Here is a 16,958-nt window from a genome sequence, read left to right as displayed (position 1 = left end):
CATCTGTGAATAGGTTGATTAAAAAAATAGGTTAACTTGAAAAAAAAATGAAGGAGCAATATGCAGTGTGGATAATGGCGAGCCCCATTGACATATGGCACATAAATTTTCAAAAGCCAATTGATAGGGTGACATGTAAAAGTCTAGCTGGCTGACAGAAAATGGAACGGTTTACATAAGTGGGTCTTTTTGTGATGGGCAGTAAGTGAAAAATTAGAGTACCAAAGGAACCTCAACTTTTTACAATTTATGTCCACAACTTAGAGGAGAGGAAGTGAAGGCATAGCAGCCAAATTTTGGAGATGACAGAGATCATAGGAAAATATACTCTCAAGAGGATTTAAGGAGGTTGCAGACTGACATAGATAAGTTGAAGGGGTGAATGGGCAAAACTCTGGCAAATGGAGTATAAGACGGGCAAACGTAGAGTAGTTCACTTTTAGGAAGAAGAATGAAAATCACTATTTCAATGGAAAACAATTGCAGAATCTAGAGTGCAGAGGGATTTAAGTGTTCTAATGCAAAAGCAGAAAATGTTAGTACGTAGGTTCAGCAAGTAATTAATAAAGGCTATTGGAAAACTCTCCTTTAGTAATGAAAAGGCTGGGTACAAAAGTAAGGGCGGTTAATCTTCAGTTATCCAGAGCATTGACGAGACCACATCATGAATACTGTGTGCAGTTTCAATCTCATTATTTAAGTAAGTATGCAAATGTACTAGATATGGTTCAGAGGAGGTTTACTGAATAATCTCTGGAATGAACGGTTTTCTTGTGGGAAAAGGTAGACAAATTGAGCTGATTCATACTGGAGTTTAGAACAGTGAGGATGACTTGACTGAAGTGGAGAAGATCCTGAATAGTCTTAACACTTTGGACATGGAAAAGATGTTTCCTTTTGTGGGTTAGTCCAGACCTACAGGACACTATTTTAAGATGAGTTGTTCTTTTAAGACTGAAATGAGGAAAACTTTCTTCTCCTCAGAGGGTTGTCCGACTTTGGAACTGTTTGCCTCAGGGGGTCATGGAGGCAGGTTCATTGAATATTCTTAAGGTAGAGATAAGCAGATGCTTGTTTGGCAAGGGAATCAAAAGTTCTTAGGGGCAGAACGGAATGTGGAATTTGAAACACAAACTGATCAGTCTTGATCCTATTGAATGGCAGAAAAGGGACAATGGTCAAATATTTATGTTTAGAGCATATGCTTATATGTTTACAGCATAAGCTTACATGTTTAAGTCTCAAGTTTGGTAAATTTTCTCTAACTAAACACATTTTCCTCCCTCAAACCTTGGTTGCCTGCCCTAATAACACAAAGCAAGTCAGCATGAAATTTTTGTCTTCTTACATGTCTCTGAAGGGTCTCAAATCGTATTAATACTCTAAATGCTCTATTTAAATCCAAGTTGGTGGAACTTGGATGCTAATTAATAAACCTAAGATACTCTGACATGTTGACCAGGCTAGAGATAGCAGTTGAAGAATGCCTCGGAGCACATAGGAATCACTGATTATTTGGGAATTCAGATCAGTTTGGAAACATTAAATCAGTATACATTAACAACTTGGAGCAATTCTGTGGAAAGAAAAGTGAAGTGTTGTACATACAAAAGAAATTGCCTTCTTGAATGGATGACGTTTCTCAATAGGAGAGTTCCTCATTGTGGTATAAGTTGAGGAGAGTTGGAATTTGAAAGGACATTACAACTAGGAGGAGTAGGCTATTCAGCCCCTAAGTCTGTTCCACTATTTAACACAATTATGGCCGATCTCAATACTAGTTTCCCGCCGACTCCCCACAACCCTTTACTAACTCAGAATCAACCTATTGCTTCTTAAATGTGTTTAGTGTTCCAGCATCCACAGATCCCATAGATTCACAACCCTCCACGGGATGAAATTCATCCTCATCTTGGTTTTAAATCAGTCATCCTTTAGCAATCTAGAACAATGATTTCTCATTCTAGATTGTCCCACAAAAGGGAAATATCCTCTCTATATCTACATTATGAAACTCCTTTAGCATCTTGGATACCTCAGTTAAATCTCCTCTCATCCTATACTCTAGCGAGTATAGGTCTAAACTGCTCAATCTCTCCTCATAAGACAAAACTTTCATCTCTGGAATTTGTTCAGTGAACTTTCTCTGAAGTGCCTCCAATGCAATGTTCGTAAGGGGACCAAAACTGTAAGCAATACTACAGATGCGATCTCACTAATGTCTTGTACAGTTGTAGAAATGCTTCCCTACCTTGATGTTTGAGTTCCTTATTAGCTGCTGTACGTGCATATTAGCTTTGTGACTCATGCACAAGGATACCCAGATCCCTCTGCACTGCAGTGTTTTGAAGTTTCTCTCCATTTAGATAGCAAATTGCCTTTTCATTCTTCTGACGAAAATAGATAACCTCACACTTAATGTTAAACACCATCAGCCAAATTTTGGCCCATTCACCTAACCTATCAATATCTATTTGTAAATTTCTTATGCATAGAGTCATAGCAATGTACCGCATGGAAACAACCCTTCAGCGCAACTTGTCCATGTCTACCATATCCTAGATAAATTTAGTCCCATTTGCCAGCGTTTGGCCCACATTCCTCAAAATCCTTCCTTTTCGTATACTCATCCAGATACCTTTTAAATCTTATAATTGTACCAACCTCCACCACTTCCTCTGGCAGCTCTCTACATGAAAAAGTTGCCCCTTAGATTCCTTTTAAGTCTTTTACCTATCATCTTAAACCTAACTTTTGAATCTCCCACCCCTTATCCATTTACCCCATCCATTGATTACCCCTTCATGATTTTATAAACCTCTATTAGGTCACCCTCAGCCTTTGATGCTCCAGGAGAAAATAGTCCCAGCCTATTCAGCCACTCCCTATAGCTCAAGTCTTCCAACCGTGGCAACATCCTTGTAAATCTTTTGAATCCTTTCATGTTCTTTCGTTGCAAACTATTTTCTGAACCTATTTTACTGTCATCTGCAATTCTGGCTATATTATTCTATCTCTCCAGTCAAGTCATTAACATACCTAGTAAACAAATAAATGGGCCTTGAGCACTAAACCCTTTAGCACCCCACTGTAGAACTTTCCACTCCAAAAAAGACCCATTTAACCCAACTCTCAGCTTTTTCAGCCAATCGCTAACATAAGAGGTCGAGAGGTGATATTATGGATGTTTATAAAATCATGAGCAGTACAGATAACATGAATGGCAGTGTCTTTTCTGTAGGGTGGCAAGTTTCAAGACTAGGGGGCATAATTATAAGGAGAGAGGAGAAATATTTAAAAAAAAGATGTGAGGCAACATTTTTTTAAAAACACACAGTGGCTCATGTGTGAAATTAATTTCCAGGGTAAGTGGTAGATGCGGGTTCAAGTTACGACATAAAAGACTTTTCTAAAAGTATGCGAGTAAGAAATAATTGGAGTGACATGGGCCACGGGCAGGCAGGTGTGACTGTTTAGTTTCGGCTTATGGTCGGGCATGGACTGGTTTGGACAAAGGGTCTGTTTCTGCACTGTATGACTCTATGGCTCCATTGCTCCTAACTCTGTGTGATCTTACCTTGCACACTAACCTTTTATGCAGAACCTTATCAAATGCTTTCAGGAAGTCCAGATATACAACATCAACAGGACCCCATTATCAAAATTTGCCTGTTATATCTTCAAAGAACTCTAACAAATTAGCAAAACATAATTTACCCCTCATAAAACCATGCTGACCCTAATGGATTGCATTTTGACTTTTCAAATGTCCTATTACTATCTCTTTACGAATGGATTCCAACAATAGGTGTGGAGTTTCCTCTCTCTCTTTTTGAATGAGGCCATGAAATTAGCATTTTTCCAATCTACAGGAACTTTTCCAGAATCCAGGGAATTGTAGAATATTACAAGCAATGCATCCACACTCTCCGCTGCCACTTCATTTACAACTGTAAGATGTAGGCCATCAGGCCCCGGGGACTTGTCTGCCTACTTATCCCAATAGCTTGCTCAGTAGGTTTTTGCTAGTGATGCTGATTGTTTTAAGTTCCTCATTTGCTATATTCTCTGCATTATCTATTACTTTTGGGATGGTTTCAATGTCTTCCACTGTGAAAACAGAGGTAAAATATTGCTTTAATGTCTCTGCCATTTCTGTGCTCCCCATTATTAATTCTCCAGACTTGTCCTCTAAGGACCAACATTGACTTTTGCTCACCTTTAGAGCTTATGTTTCTAATCCAGTACAATCCTTTTTTCTTGCACCTATTGCCTACTACAGGCTTCACAGCTGTTTTCAGCACAAAGTAAGGCAACAGTGCACAATAAATCTCTCCCTCTTCCAAATTTTTCAAGAAAAGGAGTAATTATTGCAAGAATATCACAATGCAGAAAATCAACCAGGTGTTTGTCAACACCATTTGCAAATAACATATAAAGCACACAGGATACTAGTTTTGTGCACATGTATAAATTAAAATACAGAGAGTCAGTTATATTATATTTGAATCAGTCAAGTAGATTTAAATATATGCCAACGACCTTCTATTATATATTCCTATGTTGATAAAATAACCATTTGTGAAGACAATAATCAAAGACATTATCTTCATCACAGTTACAGAAAAGTAAGTGTGAAGTATTATTTGTTGTTTCACTCACCATGAATGGTAGTGCTCCAATTGGGAAATGGTGAAGTCGAGGAGGTGGAGGTGGATGATAATGAGCCAAATGAGGCGGAAGGTGACTTGGTGGATATGGTGCTGTCGTCACCCCTGGGTCGATACCCAGCTCCCTGCAATAGTTTAAAAAAGTTTATTAATTCTTTACCGAATCATGCTACAGCTGTAGTATCACATCTTAACAAGCAATAGCAATTCATAGCTAACAAAGATAATGAATCAAAATGGAATGCAGATCCAATTTTTTTTTGTTAAAATGACTAAAGTGTAAATTTTGAACATTTGTGACCAAGAAATATTTTCACATTCATTAAAGTCTAAACTTAATTTCAGCTGGACAATAAATTACGCAATTGTTTTCAATTTGATTGAATTTTTTTTGGAAGGTGACCAGGTGTGTAGATGAGACGAGTTTACATGGATTTATTATAAATTATTATACTTGATGTAGTTTATATGGGTTTCAGCAAAGCCTTTGACAAGGTCCCAGATAGGAGACTTATCAAAAGGGCAAATGCACGTAGGATACAGGTAAGTTGATTAAGTTATTTCAAAATTGGCTCAGTTGTAGGAGACAGAGCATGACTGGAAGCCAGTGTCCAGTTGCATACCACAGGGATCTGTGCTGGGTGCAAATGACATAGATGACTGTGCAGGGAGGTTGGATTAGTAAATTTGTGGCTGACACAAAGATTGGTCAGGTAGTTAATAGAGAAGCTGAGTATCTTGGGCTACAAGATATATACAGGATGGTCAAATGGCCAGGCAAGTGGCAGGTGGAATTTAACATGGAAAACGTGAGGCGATACACTTTGGAAGGAGTAATTTGACAGGCAAGTATTCAAATGAACGGCATAACACCAGGAAGTTTTGTGGAACAAAGGGATGTTATAGTGTTTGTCCATAGATCTCAGAGGCCAGAAAAGGTGTGTTAGTAGGGTTGTGAAAAAGGCATATGGGACACTTGCCTTTGTCAACCAAGGCATAAATTACATAAGCAGGGAAGTCGTGGTGGAGTTGTAGAACTGTGGTGAGACCACAGCTAGAGTGCTGTATGCAGATCTGCTCTGGTCGCCACATTACAGGAAGAATGTGACCGCACTGGATGGAGCACAGAGAAGATTCACCACGACACTGCCAAGGATGGAAAATTTAAGTTAGAGGAAAGGATGGATAGGCTTGCTGTTTTAATTGGAGCAGAGAACACTAAGGAGCGATCTGATTGGGGTGTACAAGGTTTTGAGGGGCACTGTGGATAAACAGCAGTTGTTCCCCTTCAGTGAAGTGTTAGTTGAGGGGACACAGGTTCAAGGTGAGGGAACGATGTTTTGGGCTAAGGGAGGGGTGGGAATGAGAGGATAATGTTTTGACCCACAGGACAGTGAAGGTCTGAAATGTGCTGCCTGAGAGGGTGATAGAAGTGAATTGCCTCACATCCTTTAAAAAGTACCTGGATGAACACTTATCACACCATAACATTCAGGATTATGTGGCCAGTGCTGGTAAATGGGATTATTTTGAAGGTCTGATGTTTTCCACGTGTCTGTACAGACTCAGTGGACTCAAGAGTCTGTTCTGCACTGTATGATTCTATGATTCAGTGTCATTGCGCACAAGCTGCCAGAAGCAGCAAGCAAAATATTTGTAATGCATACAGTAAAGATTTGCAGTCCACAACATGGTCACAGCATGTTAAAATACAGATGAACACATGGGATTGTAGCCCCTTTCTATACTATACATTCCACAAATTCAATTGCGATATTATTGACTAATTTTCAAATTCACTCAATATTAGAGATGATGCTCTTCTTTTAACAAATGAAATCACATCATTCCATGAGTAAAATCTTATGCTCTGCTACCATGTAGATTCTAAACCTACATAAGCATTAACAGGGAGACAAATGACCTAGTGGCATTCTCGCTGGACTCGCTAATCCAGATCCCAGGTAATATTCTGGGGACCTGGGTTCCAATCCTGCCATGGCAGAATTTGAATTCAATAAATATCTGGAAGTAAGAGTTGAATGATAATGATTGTTGGAAAAACCCATCTGGTTCACTAATGTCCTTTAAGAAAGGAAACTACCATCCTTACCTAGCCTGGCCAACATGTGACTCTAGACTCACAGCAATATAGCTGATTCAAAACTGCCCTCTGGGCAATTAGGGATAGGCAATAAATGCTGCCCTAGCCAGGTGATGCCCTCATCCCATGAATGAATAAAGGAAAAAAATCTAAGCATAACGTGGCTACAGTGCACATAATAAACAGGAAGATTCTCCACCTACCATGCTGGCCTCTCCGGTGGTTGTCGAGGATGTGATGACATTGTCTGGGGAACATGAATATGATGTCCGTGTCCATAATTAGGATGCATACGATGTGGATGTGGTGGAGGTCGCTCATGTGCTCGACTGGAAAAGGAAATACATACAAATTGAAACATTGCTAAGTTCAATTACACATCTCATCAACAGTCGCAAGTGACAAACAAAGGCTATAAAATGATAAACATGAAATTGTAACAGTGCAACATTTTGTTTTCTGCAGAATTAAATGGGATTTAAATGTTATGGCATTTATGAAAAACCAACACTTTGGCAAATTTGATCTTTAAATTCTTTTCAATTTTGTTAAGAACACAATTATGCTCATTCGATTTGCAGTTCTTTGCTACTCTTTGGTTCAGATTTTGAAATTAAAAATAATATTCATTTCGTCTCTGCAGTGAATCACATTCAATGCATTTACAGCATGCATCCAAGATTTTTTTTTCTGAAGTAAATGTATATTTATTCAACTGATTTCTATCCATAACAAAATAAATAAGCCTTTTTTATTTCTATGACCTTTATCTATACATTCAAACATCATTAGAAAGAATGACTTATGTTGGGCATCCCACTGCCTTGGCTGTGATTTAGAGCAAGATTATCTTGATTCTGGGATGATGATCTGGACATGGGTGTACTACATAAATTTCCATTGTTGGGCTAATATTAAAAGGACATTTTCAGGATCGATTCTTCAGGCCTGTCAGCACCTTTCCAGTGGCAGAATGTCCAAGGCACCAAACACACCTTCCAGCTGTACTACTTCAATTAAATCTATTGTTTGACACTCTCAATGTGGTTTACTTTACAGTGGCATCACGAAATGCAGACACAGTGATTACTTTGCGAAACATCTCTGCTCTGTCCACAAGAATGACTCCAACCTTCCAGTTCTTTGCCATTTCAATAAATCATCTTGTTTCCATACTAACAATTCTGTCCTAGATCTGCTGCGCATTCCTATGAAGCTCAATGCAAGTAGAAGGAACAATACCTCATTTCTACTCAGGTAGATCACAGCCTTCAGGACTCAGCATTGTAACCTCCCACCTGTACTTGTTGGCTTTGCTTTCAATATATTTAACCCATTTTCTCCTTTTCATAACATTTACACCTATTTTTGCAACTCTCTCTTTTACCACCATTAGCACTGTCTTTATCTTTTGCTCTGGAGACTCTTGATATCTGTTCCATTTGCTCTTGCAAACTGACTGCTAGCAGCTTAAAACCTATCATTTTCCAGTCAAATCACATCTGAAACAGTTAATGTTTCTATCTCCACACATGCTGCTAGACATGAGCTTCTCCAGCATTTTCTGTTCTTAATTGGGAGGCTGCCAGCTTCACAAAGTAAAATGTCCTATGCCCTAACAGGCCACTCAATTGGTCTCAAGTGCATATCCATTTATGCTTTTATCCCCAGCAGAGGATACCTGCATGATGCGGTAACCTCTCAACACTGAACCTGCCTCAAAAGCATCCACTTCAGCTGCATTTGGCTAACAGTTTAAGGAGATTGATTGCACAGTGAGCCCAAATACTGCAGAACTGGTCATCATGTTTCATCCTGACATCACAGACTCAAAGACCAGGGTAAAGTGCTGCCTTCATCTTCGCTGGCACAAGTTTAGAGAGATAGGCTTTTCAATTTGTCCCATGATCAGTCCTGACTGGACTTGTTCAATTCTCTACTATCAGGTTAATTGACAATTTTAGTAGTCATCAGGGGATATTGTTGACTATGCTTCAAGCTTGCCATTTGGATTGGGAATGTCAGAAAGTGGCTGCTGCATCTGCAACAGTCAGGTGCCAATAACAGCATTAAGGTGGAGAAAGCCTGATAAAAAGACATGCTGGTGAAATTCATCAAAATCTCACTGACTATCCATGTTATCAGTGAAAATAATTTAGGGATTCAAAATTATTTTGTGTGATATGCATGATTTTCTAACACATACTTTTATAGTTTATGGATAATTCCAAAGTCAGTAACATATTGCCAATAATAATGGACATTTCTCATCAATAACATCTGGAATTCTTTAAACTGTGATGGTTAGACTTTTCCTGTTGGAGCTTGAGTCAAAGTCTTGAGTGAAATGATAAAAGAGCCCAATTGCAACCTATCTGCTGTCAAATGTCAATGTTTTAAGTGGGTTTCAAAGTACTGTATAAAATGGCTTCATTCAAAATAGTGCTGTTCGAAAAAAATAAGGCAAAAAAAAAATCACTGGAAGACATAAATCAGGGAAGTGTGGCAACATTAGTGCATAGAGTTACTCCTGGAAAGGTCATAAGTATGAAACCAAGATAATTCAACTTTCCATTATTCAAATGACATGGGCATTTATAAATCATGGTACGCAAAAGTAACCATTCCACTGTGCTGGTAGTTACAGAAAGGTTTGGTACTACAGCAGAGCCATGATAAACAGTTACTTACGTTGGGTGTTGCATCATTCTTCTTCGTTGTGCCTCCATTCTCTGAAGCATTTCATGGTGATGCAGCCTTTGAGACGAAGGTGGTGGAGCAGGGATGTGGTGTGGCATTGTTGCTGCTGCTGCTGCAGGCAGGTGATGTGGTGGGGGTGGGGCTGCTGGTGGTACAGCGTGAGTTGAAGGATGCGAGGGAATCTGGGGATGGAAAGGATGCACTGGATGTGGAATGGCATATTCTGGTTGGGGAGGCGGTTGAGGTGGAGGGGGAGGATTTCCATGCGCGTGCGGGCATGTAGCGGCCTGATGGTGCAGTGATCTTGGTAAAGGGGCATCTGGAAGGAAATAGTAAATACAAATCAAAAATAGAAGCTAATCTGATGCACATTCTTATCAAAAGAAAATGGAGTTTCAAAATCTTCAGAGGGAATGGAAAGTGACCTTTAATGCATACAAATCAAAATTTAAAGAAAACAATTCCATAGATGCTTGCTAATAGCTGGTACTTAAACATTCATTTGCCTTTAGAATTAAGTGTTCATGGGCTATTGTTGTGAAGTTGGGTAAAGTACTTGTGGATTGGGAGGCAGGCAGTTAGGATTTGGTGTTTGTAAAATGCTGTGGGTGGCGGGGGAAGCATGTGTAGTCCCTTTAAAAAATCATGTGCTTTTTCTGTGCTTAGAAATTAAGCAACAGCTTGAAAGTTTGCAAGTACACAGAGCATACACAAATTGAAACATTTGTACTGAAAGACTGTACAACAGCACGCCAAGCAGCAGTTTTTAACTAAGACAACAGGGTTTTGAATTTAGCCAAGCAATTTGAACCAGGCACTTAGATACCACAAACCAATTAAATTTAAATCTGATGGTTTTGACAACATAGAACTAATCCTATTCTAAGAAATATTGATATGTTACCAAGGGTATGAATTTGGACAAAGCCACAGAACTAGCTGCCATCTGTGAGAGCTAATGACCATCAGCTCTCAAGAGAGAATCGCTGGCTGTCACAGCTCCTCTATAGAACATACAACATTACAGCGCAGTACAGGCCCTTCGGCCCTCGATGTTGCGCCGACCTGTGATGTTTTAAAGGAAGCACCATCTAAATAATAACAGCACCAACAGCACAACTAGTCAATATTCCTGACAGAAGAATTGTCAGACAAGTCACAGAACATTCCAGAAGACGTAACCTAGCTGTAATTTCGATAGATCAAATTGTATTTTTTCTTTATAAAAGTTTATTTATTGGAACTTCATATACCATAAGAATCTTGCTTTATTCGGGAATAGTTAGTAGTTGGAAGGGATTTAATTGGTTTGTTAATAGTTTAGTTAATTTGTTTATTGTTAGAGTTAAATAAATAAATTGTTATTTATTGATTTTAGAGTGAGTGTTGGGGCTTTAGTTGATTTAACCACAAAGTTGCTGAAAAAAAGGTTACAGCATTTTTCACAGTCCTTTTTCAGATTATGAGGTGAAGTGTTCCTGTTTGGGTAGTTCGGTTTTAATTCTCAGAAGGGGGCCAACTTCTGTTTTATAACCTGATTCAACCATGGAATGCCTCTGTTCTAATCAGATTTGTGCTCATTATGATGCAGGATGTTCATGCTGGGGAATGAAACACCTCCTATTTCAGGCACTCTATGTTCATCTCTCATATCAAGTCTTGTATAGCGCAAGGGTTATGGGAAAAAGGCAGGAAAGTAGAGTTAAGATTATTAGATCAGCCATAATCTCTGAATAGCAGAGTAGATCCAATGGGCTGAATGGCCTACTTTTGCTATTATGTCTTACAGTGAGTCACTTTGGAAATAAACACCCCAAAACTTCATACAAGACGGCACCTCTGAACACATCAGTGTGACAACGCTTCCATGTCTTAAAGAAAGCATAGAACGGTCTTGGCAGCGTCTAATCCACTGCATCGCTGAGTCACTCTCCAACTTCACCAGAAATGCTTATGCATGCATTCTAAATTGCGAAATAGAAATTAAAAGCAGAAACTACAGGGACGTAAAAGCTGATTGTGGAGTCCCACAGATCTATCAGAATTGGTTAATTCATCCCTAAGCTTTAATTTCTCTATACATAAGATAAGATGAGAGCCTCACAAGACTCAAAACTAAAGGTTCCCAGTTCAAACACAGAAACTAGGACCTTTCCTACTGAAATGCAACTTAAAATCGTGTAGATTTTGCTCTTGTATCATAGTTGTGATAATATCATCACTGGACTCCTGTAGTGGAAAAAGGATTTAAGCTTGTATTCAGTCTTAGCAATATTTATGGAGAGATGCTAAGTGGAGAAATAAAAAGCTTCTCTTTGCAAAGTGAAAGAAAACACAAAACAATTAATCTAATTTTCAGTGGCTTTTAAAATTCTTGGCAACACCAAATGCAATTCTGAAGTGCAGCAACAGTGAAAAATCAAGGTAGGTTTGCAACCAGATTCGCCATCGCCATGCTATGTACAACCATTTCTTAAGATAGAAGATCACTGAAAAATGTCTGAAGTACTGCAAGAGAAACAACACACACATCAGGAGGTTTGCTTCTCAAGACTGATTCATTCCCTGAACATCAGTTTACAGACATTGTTAAATAACTTAAAATTGACTAAAATTAGAATAAATAAAATGCACTAAACTGACTAAAAGAGGCTTAGTTTTTAAATCAAACATCCAGAATTTTCATTTGCAGCCATATAATCACAAAGTGAAGGACAGAGAACAGGGAATGGGATTAAAGAGGCATTTTCCATTCAGCTGACGTTTTATTTGTGACACCTTCTATGTTCTTGGGCAACTTGTAGACAATTTGTGATTAACAAGTAAACAATTTTCCCCCTACACCCCACACCATAATCTTCTCTCCTCTTTAAAGGCTGTGGCTGAAGTTCGAGTAGAGATCCACTATGATCACTTTCAGGTACAAGGAGGCTTGTAATATTTAAGTAGAGATAAAACTGGACCATGAATATCATCTAGCTGCCGTAACAATGGTGATGGCTCGAAGGGATGTATTTTGTCCAGTTTGAGACAGAGATGCCAAACGGTTTGTTTCAAGTCAATAAAGTTAACAGCTTGTGAAGCCTTTTGGAGCAGCAGCAGCATGATTGGATGGAGTCAGACCCCTACTGAACCAAGGTTTTAGCTTAGCTTTCAGCAGTTGCAGGCATCTTGAAACTCAGTCTGGAAACTGTTATTTCTCTCTCTGGTACAACTAAAAGCTGGAGTTCTCTCTGCTGCAAGTAGTACGTGCAAGGCAATCTATTTTACTGAATTTGCCTTTGTCAAGGATGTGTTTATGTGATGTTATTACATTGGAATAGTTGCTGCTTATGAGTTAAATAATCACCCATCACTTTGTTACGTTTTCCAATATTGTCAAGTTATTTCATTTTTTTTGTTTGTACCTTAACTATAGGGCAAGAATAAAGAGTGTGTTTTGCTTAAAGCTAGATGTGTAACCAATCGAATTATAGCTGGAACAGAGCACCTAACACTTGCCTTTAAATAAGGTAAAAGTTTGGATCTAGGCTCTCTCTTTGTTATATTTGAAGGGGGTCTGATCTGGTCCATAACACTGTTTAAAGATGGGACATCAAACTGAAACTATTTGCATCTTTGCCATAAATTACAAGGAGGAGATATATATATATTAACAACTGCGTTACCGTGAGCAAACATCACAGTACGTTATTCATGGATCTTTTCATTTCATGATTTTTGTAAAAAACAAATATTTCTGCTTCTAAGATAGACCGTTGTGTTGGCATCATGCCCTAGTAACCCTTTAGCTAAGGGATATGGGAATTTATAGTAAAGGATTTCAACTATTAGACAAAAAGAAATGAACACTATTTTAGCCCTTGTCAACTTGATTATGTTGATGGGCAACTATTTTGAAAAAAAGGCAACATAAATAATGTTATTAAAACATGACAGTAAATGAATGGAATCTGTTGAACCAAATGCAGATACTTACAATGCCTGAACCAGATTCGGTGATGCAGACATTGTAAATATAGGATTTCAGCCAAACATTTGCAGAACAGTTTTCCAACCTTGAAGTCTTGTTATTTTTGTGTACAGTGCAAAGCAACTGCAAGGAAGCATGAAATTAGAGGCAGACTGACGTGGTATCTAATTTTTCTGCAGAGCAAAAAGACATTAAAGATGGACAACAATAGAGCAGATTCAAACAAATATGAATACTGTAACTAATAATTCTAACAACTTCCTTAATTTTCAGTTTCAGAAAAGCCAAATCAAAGTCACATCTTACCTTGAGTATTATGTCTTTTACTACATTGATGAATAAAAAGCTAATTTTTGGCACGGTCATTATGCCAGATGGTAAGTTAAAATGATGTGAACTAGCACAAACAGCAAGATCAAAAATATTGAAATGGAAGACTTACAGGTTGAGTGCATATAATGTCGACAAGAGGTGAGCGCTGGTTGTGGTTGACCTGGAGCTTGTCCTACCAGACCAGAACTATACCCCTCAACGGCTACTTGCTGACTTGTTCCTGCAGTGGCCTGCACTCCGTAAGCTGCAGTGCGTGAGGATGACCCAGGACAACATGGATCAAACGCAGACGTCCCATGGAAACTCCCGCCTCCATGGCTCCGAACACCACCACTGCTTAAGTCAACAGGCAGAGTCTGTTTGAAAACAAAGACACAATGACTGTTGAGCAAATCAATCACCTACAAATGGGTTGAATTAAGAACATTTTGTGCATAACTTTCTTGGTCTTGTATGTTTAAATTCAGTTAAAATGGTTTTTAATTTCTTCCAACTATGCTTTCAGGCCTGGGATGATAGCAATAATTGACTAAGTTCCACGCTCTAAATTCAAAGCGAAACTTTCAAAAAAAATGATCAACAGACATTAAATTAAAATTCAACCATACATTTCATTCTTGATTTGGGAGAACTACGCGAATGTGCGTTAGAGTATATGAATGCAAAGCACTGTTTAAACATCAGCACAAGCTGTACCAATTCAGCAAACTAATTCAGCTGGCATATTTTTTCCAAAAGCAAGCGTACCTTACATCAAAAGACACGTCAGAATCTTTTCAGTTACTATAGAAACACTACTGCCTAGGAGCTCACTATAATAGCAAAAATATTGGGTTTTAGTTACCTCTTCCCTCTAATGTTTCTTTAAATTTGTTATATGCAACTCAGCCTTCTGCAAGTCGAGGATGGTTATCCTTCATCAATCTTCATTGTATTGAATATTAAACTTAAACAGGCCACAACCCTAAACAGACTGATGACCAATTTCTTCATTATTACATCTTTTATATTTTTGCCTCTAACGGCCAATGTCTTTTTGTAAAATTTTTCACTTCAAATTAAAACATTATTTGCTAAATTTTTGCTTCTTGTGAACCGGTCCTCATAATGCCTCAATATTTTTGAAAATAATTTTGCTTCCCCTGTACATTTTCTATATTCCACTAAACTTTCTCCTGTATTACTTATAAATTCTAAGTTCTGACATCTACCTGAAAGTTACATTTTATTGTATTCAATTTTCAAGAAATTCTGGGGGTTTGCTGCATCACATTCCTTCCACTTGGAAGAAAACAAACAACTACAGATGCCGGAAATCAGAAACAAAAATAGAAATTGCTGGAGTAATTCAGCAAGTCTGGCAGCATCTGTGGAGAGAAAGCAGAGTTAACATTTCAGGTTCCGTGGCCCTTCTGTCTAGATGTTATCAATCTGTTGAGTTTCTGTAGCAATTTCCATTTTTGTTACTTCATGGTATGTGTGGGAGAACACTTAGTGTGTATTGAAAATATTCTATTAGGGTTTTCTGATTGCATTTTGGGCTACATTTTGTAGACAACTGCTGCCATATTTACTGCAGGATGGGGGGGTGAAAAGTGTTGCTCGCACATAAAACATGCCATTGACTAAGCCCACCTACCTGGACACCCTTCATCCCACAAAGTTGAGCCACACCCTTTATATTGATATAATCCGCAGGGCAAGATTTAAAATTCACATTTGTTGCACACACCTATCAGAAATGTCAAAAAATTCAAACATCTGCTGATTAAGGTTTTTAATTCTGTGGAGTTTTAACAGTAAAGCAGTGTTCGAAAGTTTTTGATTGTTAAAATAGTGTACTGCCTGAAACAATAATTACTTATGGAAGCGATAAGCAACTTTAAATTGATCAAATTTCAAACATAGTGTGTTTAATATTAAACACTAATATGCTGCTCGTAAAGAACTAAGGTGTAACATACTTAAGAACCAAAGCAATTCAGTCAGTCACCTTAATACTCAGCCTAAAAGTCAAACATTTCAGGGCTTTCTCGCAAGGAATAAATGTGCACTAAACACAATTTATTGGCCTCAAATGTTTATTCAACTTCTTTATAAAATATGATTATTGTAAATGATTATTGTATTTTATCAAGTACCAGAGATGAGAGGTGACTTAATAGAGGTGTACAAAATGATCAGAGGTATAGATGGAGTGGACAGCCATAGACTTTTTCCTAGAGTGGAGGTAGCTATTATGAGGGGCCATAGTTTTAAAGTGAGTGGAGGTAGATATCGGGGAGACATCAGAAGTAGTTTCTTTACTCAGAGTGGTCGGGGCATGGACTGCATTGCCAGTGAGGGTAGTGCAGTCGGCCTCATTGGGGGCATTTAGGCAGCTATTAGATAGGCATATGGATGATAGTATAAGGTAGGGGTGGAGGTTAGATAGAATTTAGGATTAGAGTAAAAGTTCGGCACAACAGAGTGGGCTGAAGGGCCTATGCTGTGCTGTACTGTTCTATGTTCTCTTCATTAAGATGACATTTTGACTATTTTTCTCCCCCTTACTCAACATTTTAAAAAGTAATTGAAGAACACAAACCTGATCATGATACTGGGCACCCGTGTTTCCGTTAGCACTGCAAGGTGCTGGCACAACAGCAGGTCTCTCTAAAGGACAGGTTGATTCAGGAAATGAAGGCATTGATTGCGGTACTGCAGAATGGGCACCAGGGTGGTGTTGAAACTGGTGGTTATGTTGCTGAAGACAGCTTGCATGAGAATGTCCTAATGAATTGTGGCCTTGTAACGATCCTCCGCATGGTGAATGTTGAGGGCAGCAGGATGGGAGTCTTGGCATTGCCCCAGGACCAGCTTCAGGCATTGCACTTGACCCAACTCTCCGAGCATCATCTTTGAGGAAAAGTAAAGATAAAATTTACGTCTTGGAAATTTCTGGCACGTTCACATCACAGCAGACATTGTGGCATTGTGGTTACATCACTGGTCCAGCAATCCACACCCCAGGCTAATGTTCTGTGATCAGAGGTTCAAATCTCACCATAGCAGATGGTTTAATTTCAATTTAGTTTTAAAAAATTCTGGAATAAATTGCTGGCTTACTGGTGATCACGAATCCACTGTCGACTATTGTAAAATACATGTGGTTCACGAATCCTTTTTAGATAAGAAA

General features: G+C 38.5%; 1 protein-coding gene across 2 annotated transcripts in view; it reads right to left on the bottom strand.

Annotated features, from left to right (window-relative positions):
* The window catches only part of rnf111 (ring finger protein 111), a 105,696-nt gene that overhangs the window by 8,060 nt on the left and 80,678 nt on the right, over nucleotides 1-16,958 (bottom strand). For both annotated transcript variants that reach the window (XM_048563102.2, XM_048563103.2), the window contains exons 6-10: nucleotides 16,368-16,678; nucleotides 13,890-14,136; nucleotides 9,466-9,793; nucleotides 6,978-7,103; nucleotides 4,663-4,795 (exon numbers count right to left, since the gene is read on the bottom strand). In XM_048563102.2, the coding sequence (XP_048419059.1) occupies nucleotides 4,663-4,795; nucleotides 6,978-7,103; nucleotides 9,466-9,793; nucleotides 13,890-14,136; nucleotides 16,368-16,678 (1,145 nt within the window). The remainder of the gene's footprint in view (nucleotides 1-4,662; nucleotides 4,796-6,977; nucleotides 7,104-9,465; nucleotides 9,794-13,889; nucleotides 14,137-16,367; nucleotides 16,679-16,958) is intronic.

The sequence above is a fragment of the Stegostoma tigrinum genome, chromosome 33 (assembly GCF_030684315.1).
Source record: "Stegostoma tigrinum isolate sSteTig4 chromosome 33, sSteTig4.hap1, whole genome shotgun sequence".
NCBI lineage: Eukaryota > Metazoa > Chordata > Chondrichthyes > Orectolobiformes > Stegostomatidae > Stegostoma > Stegostoma tigrinum.
Note: the sequence above shows the minus strand (reverse complement) of the source record. Positions and strands in the feature narration are given on the sequence as shown.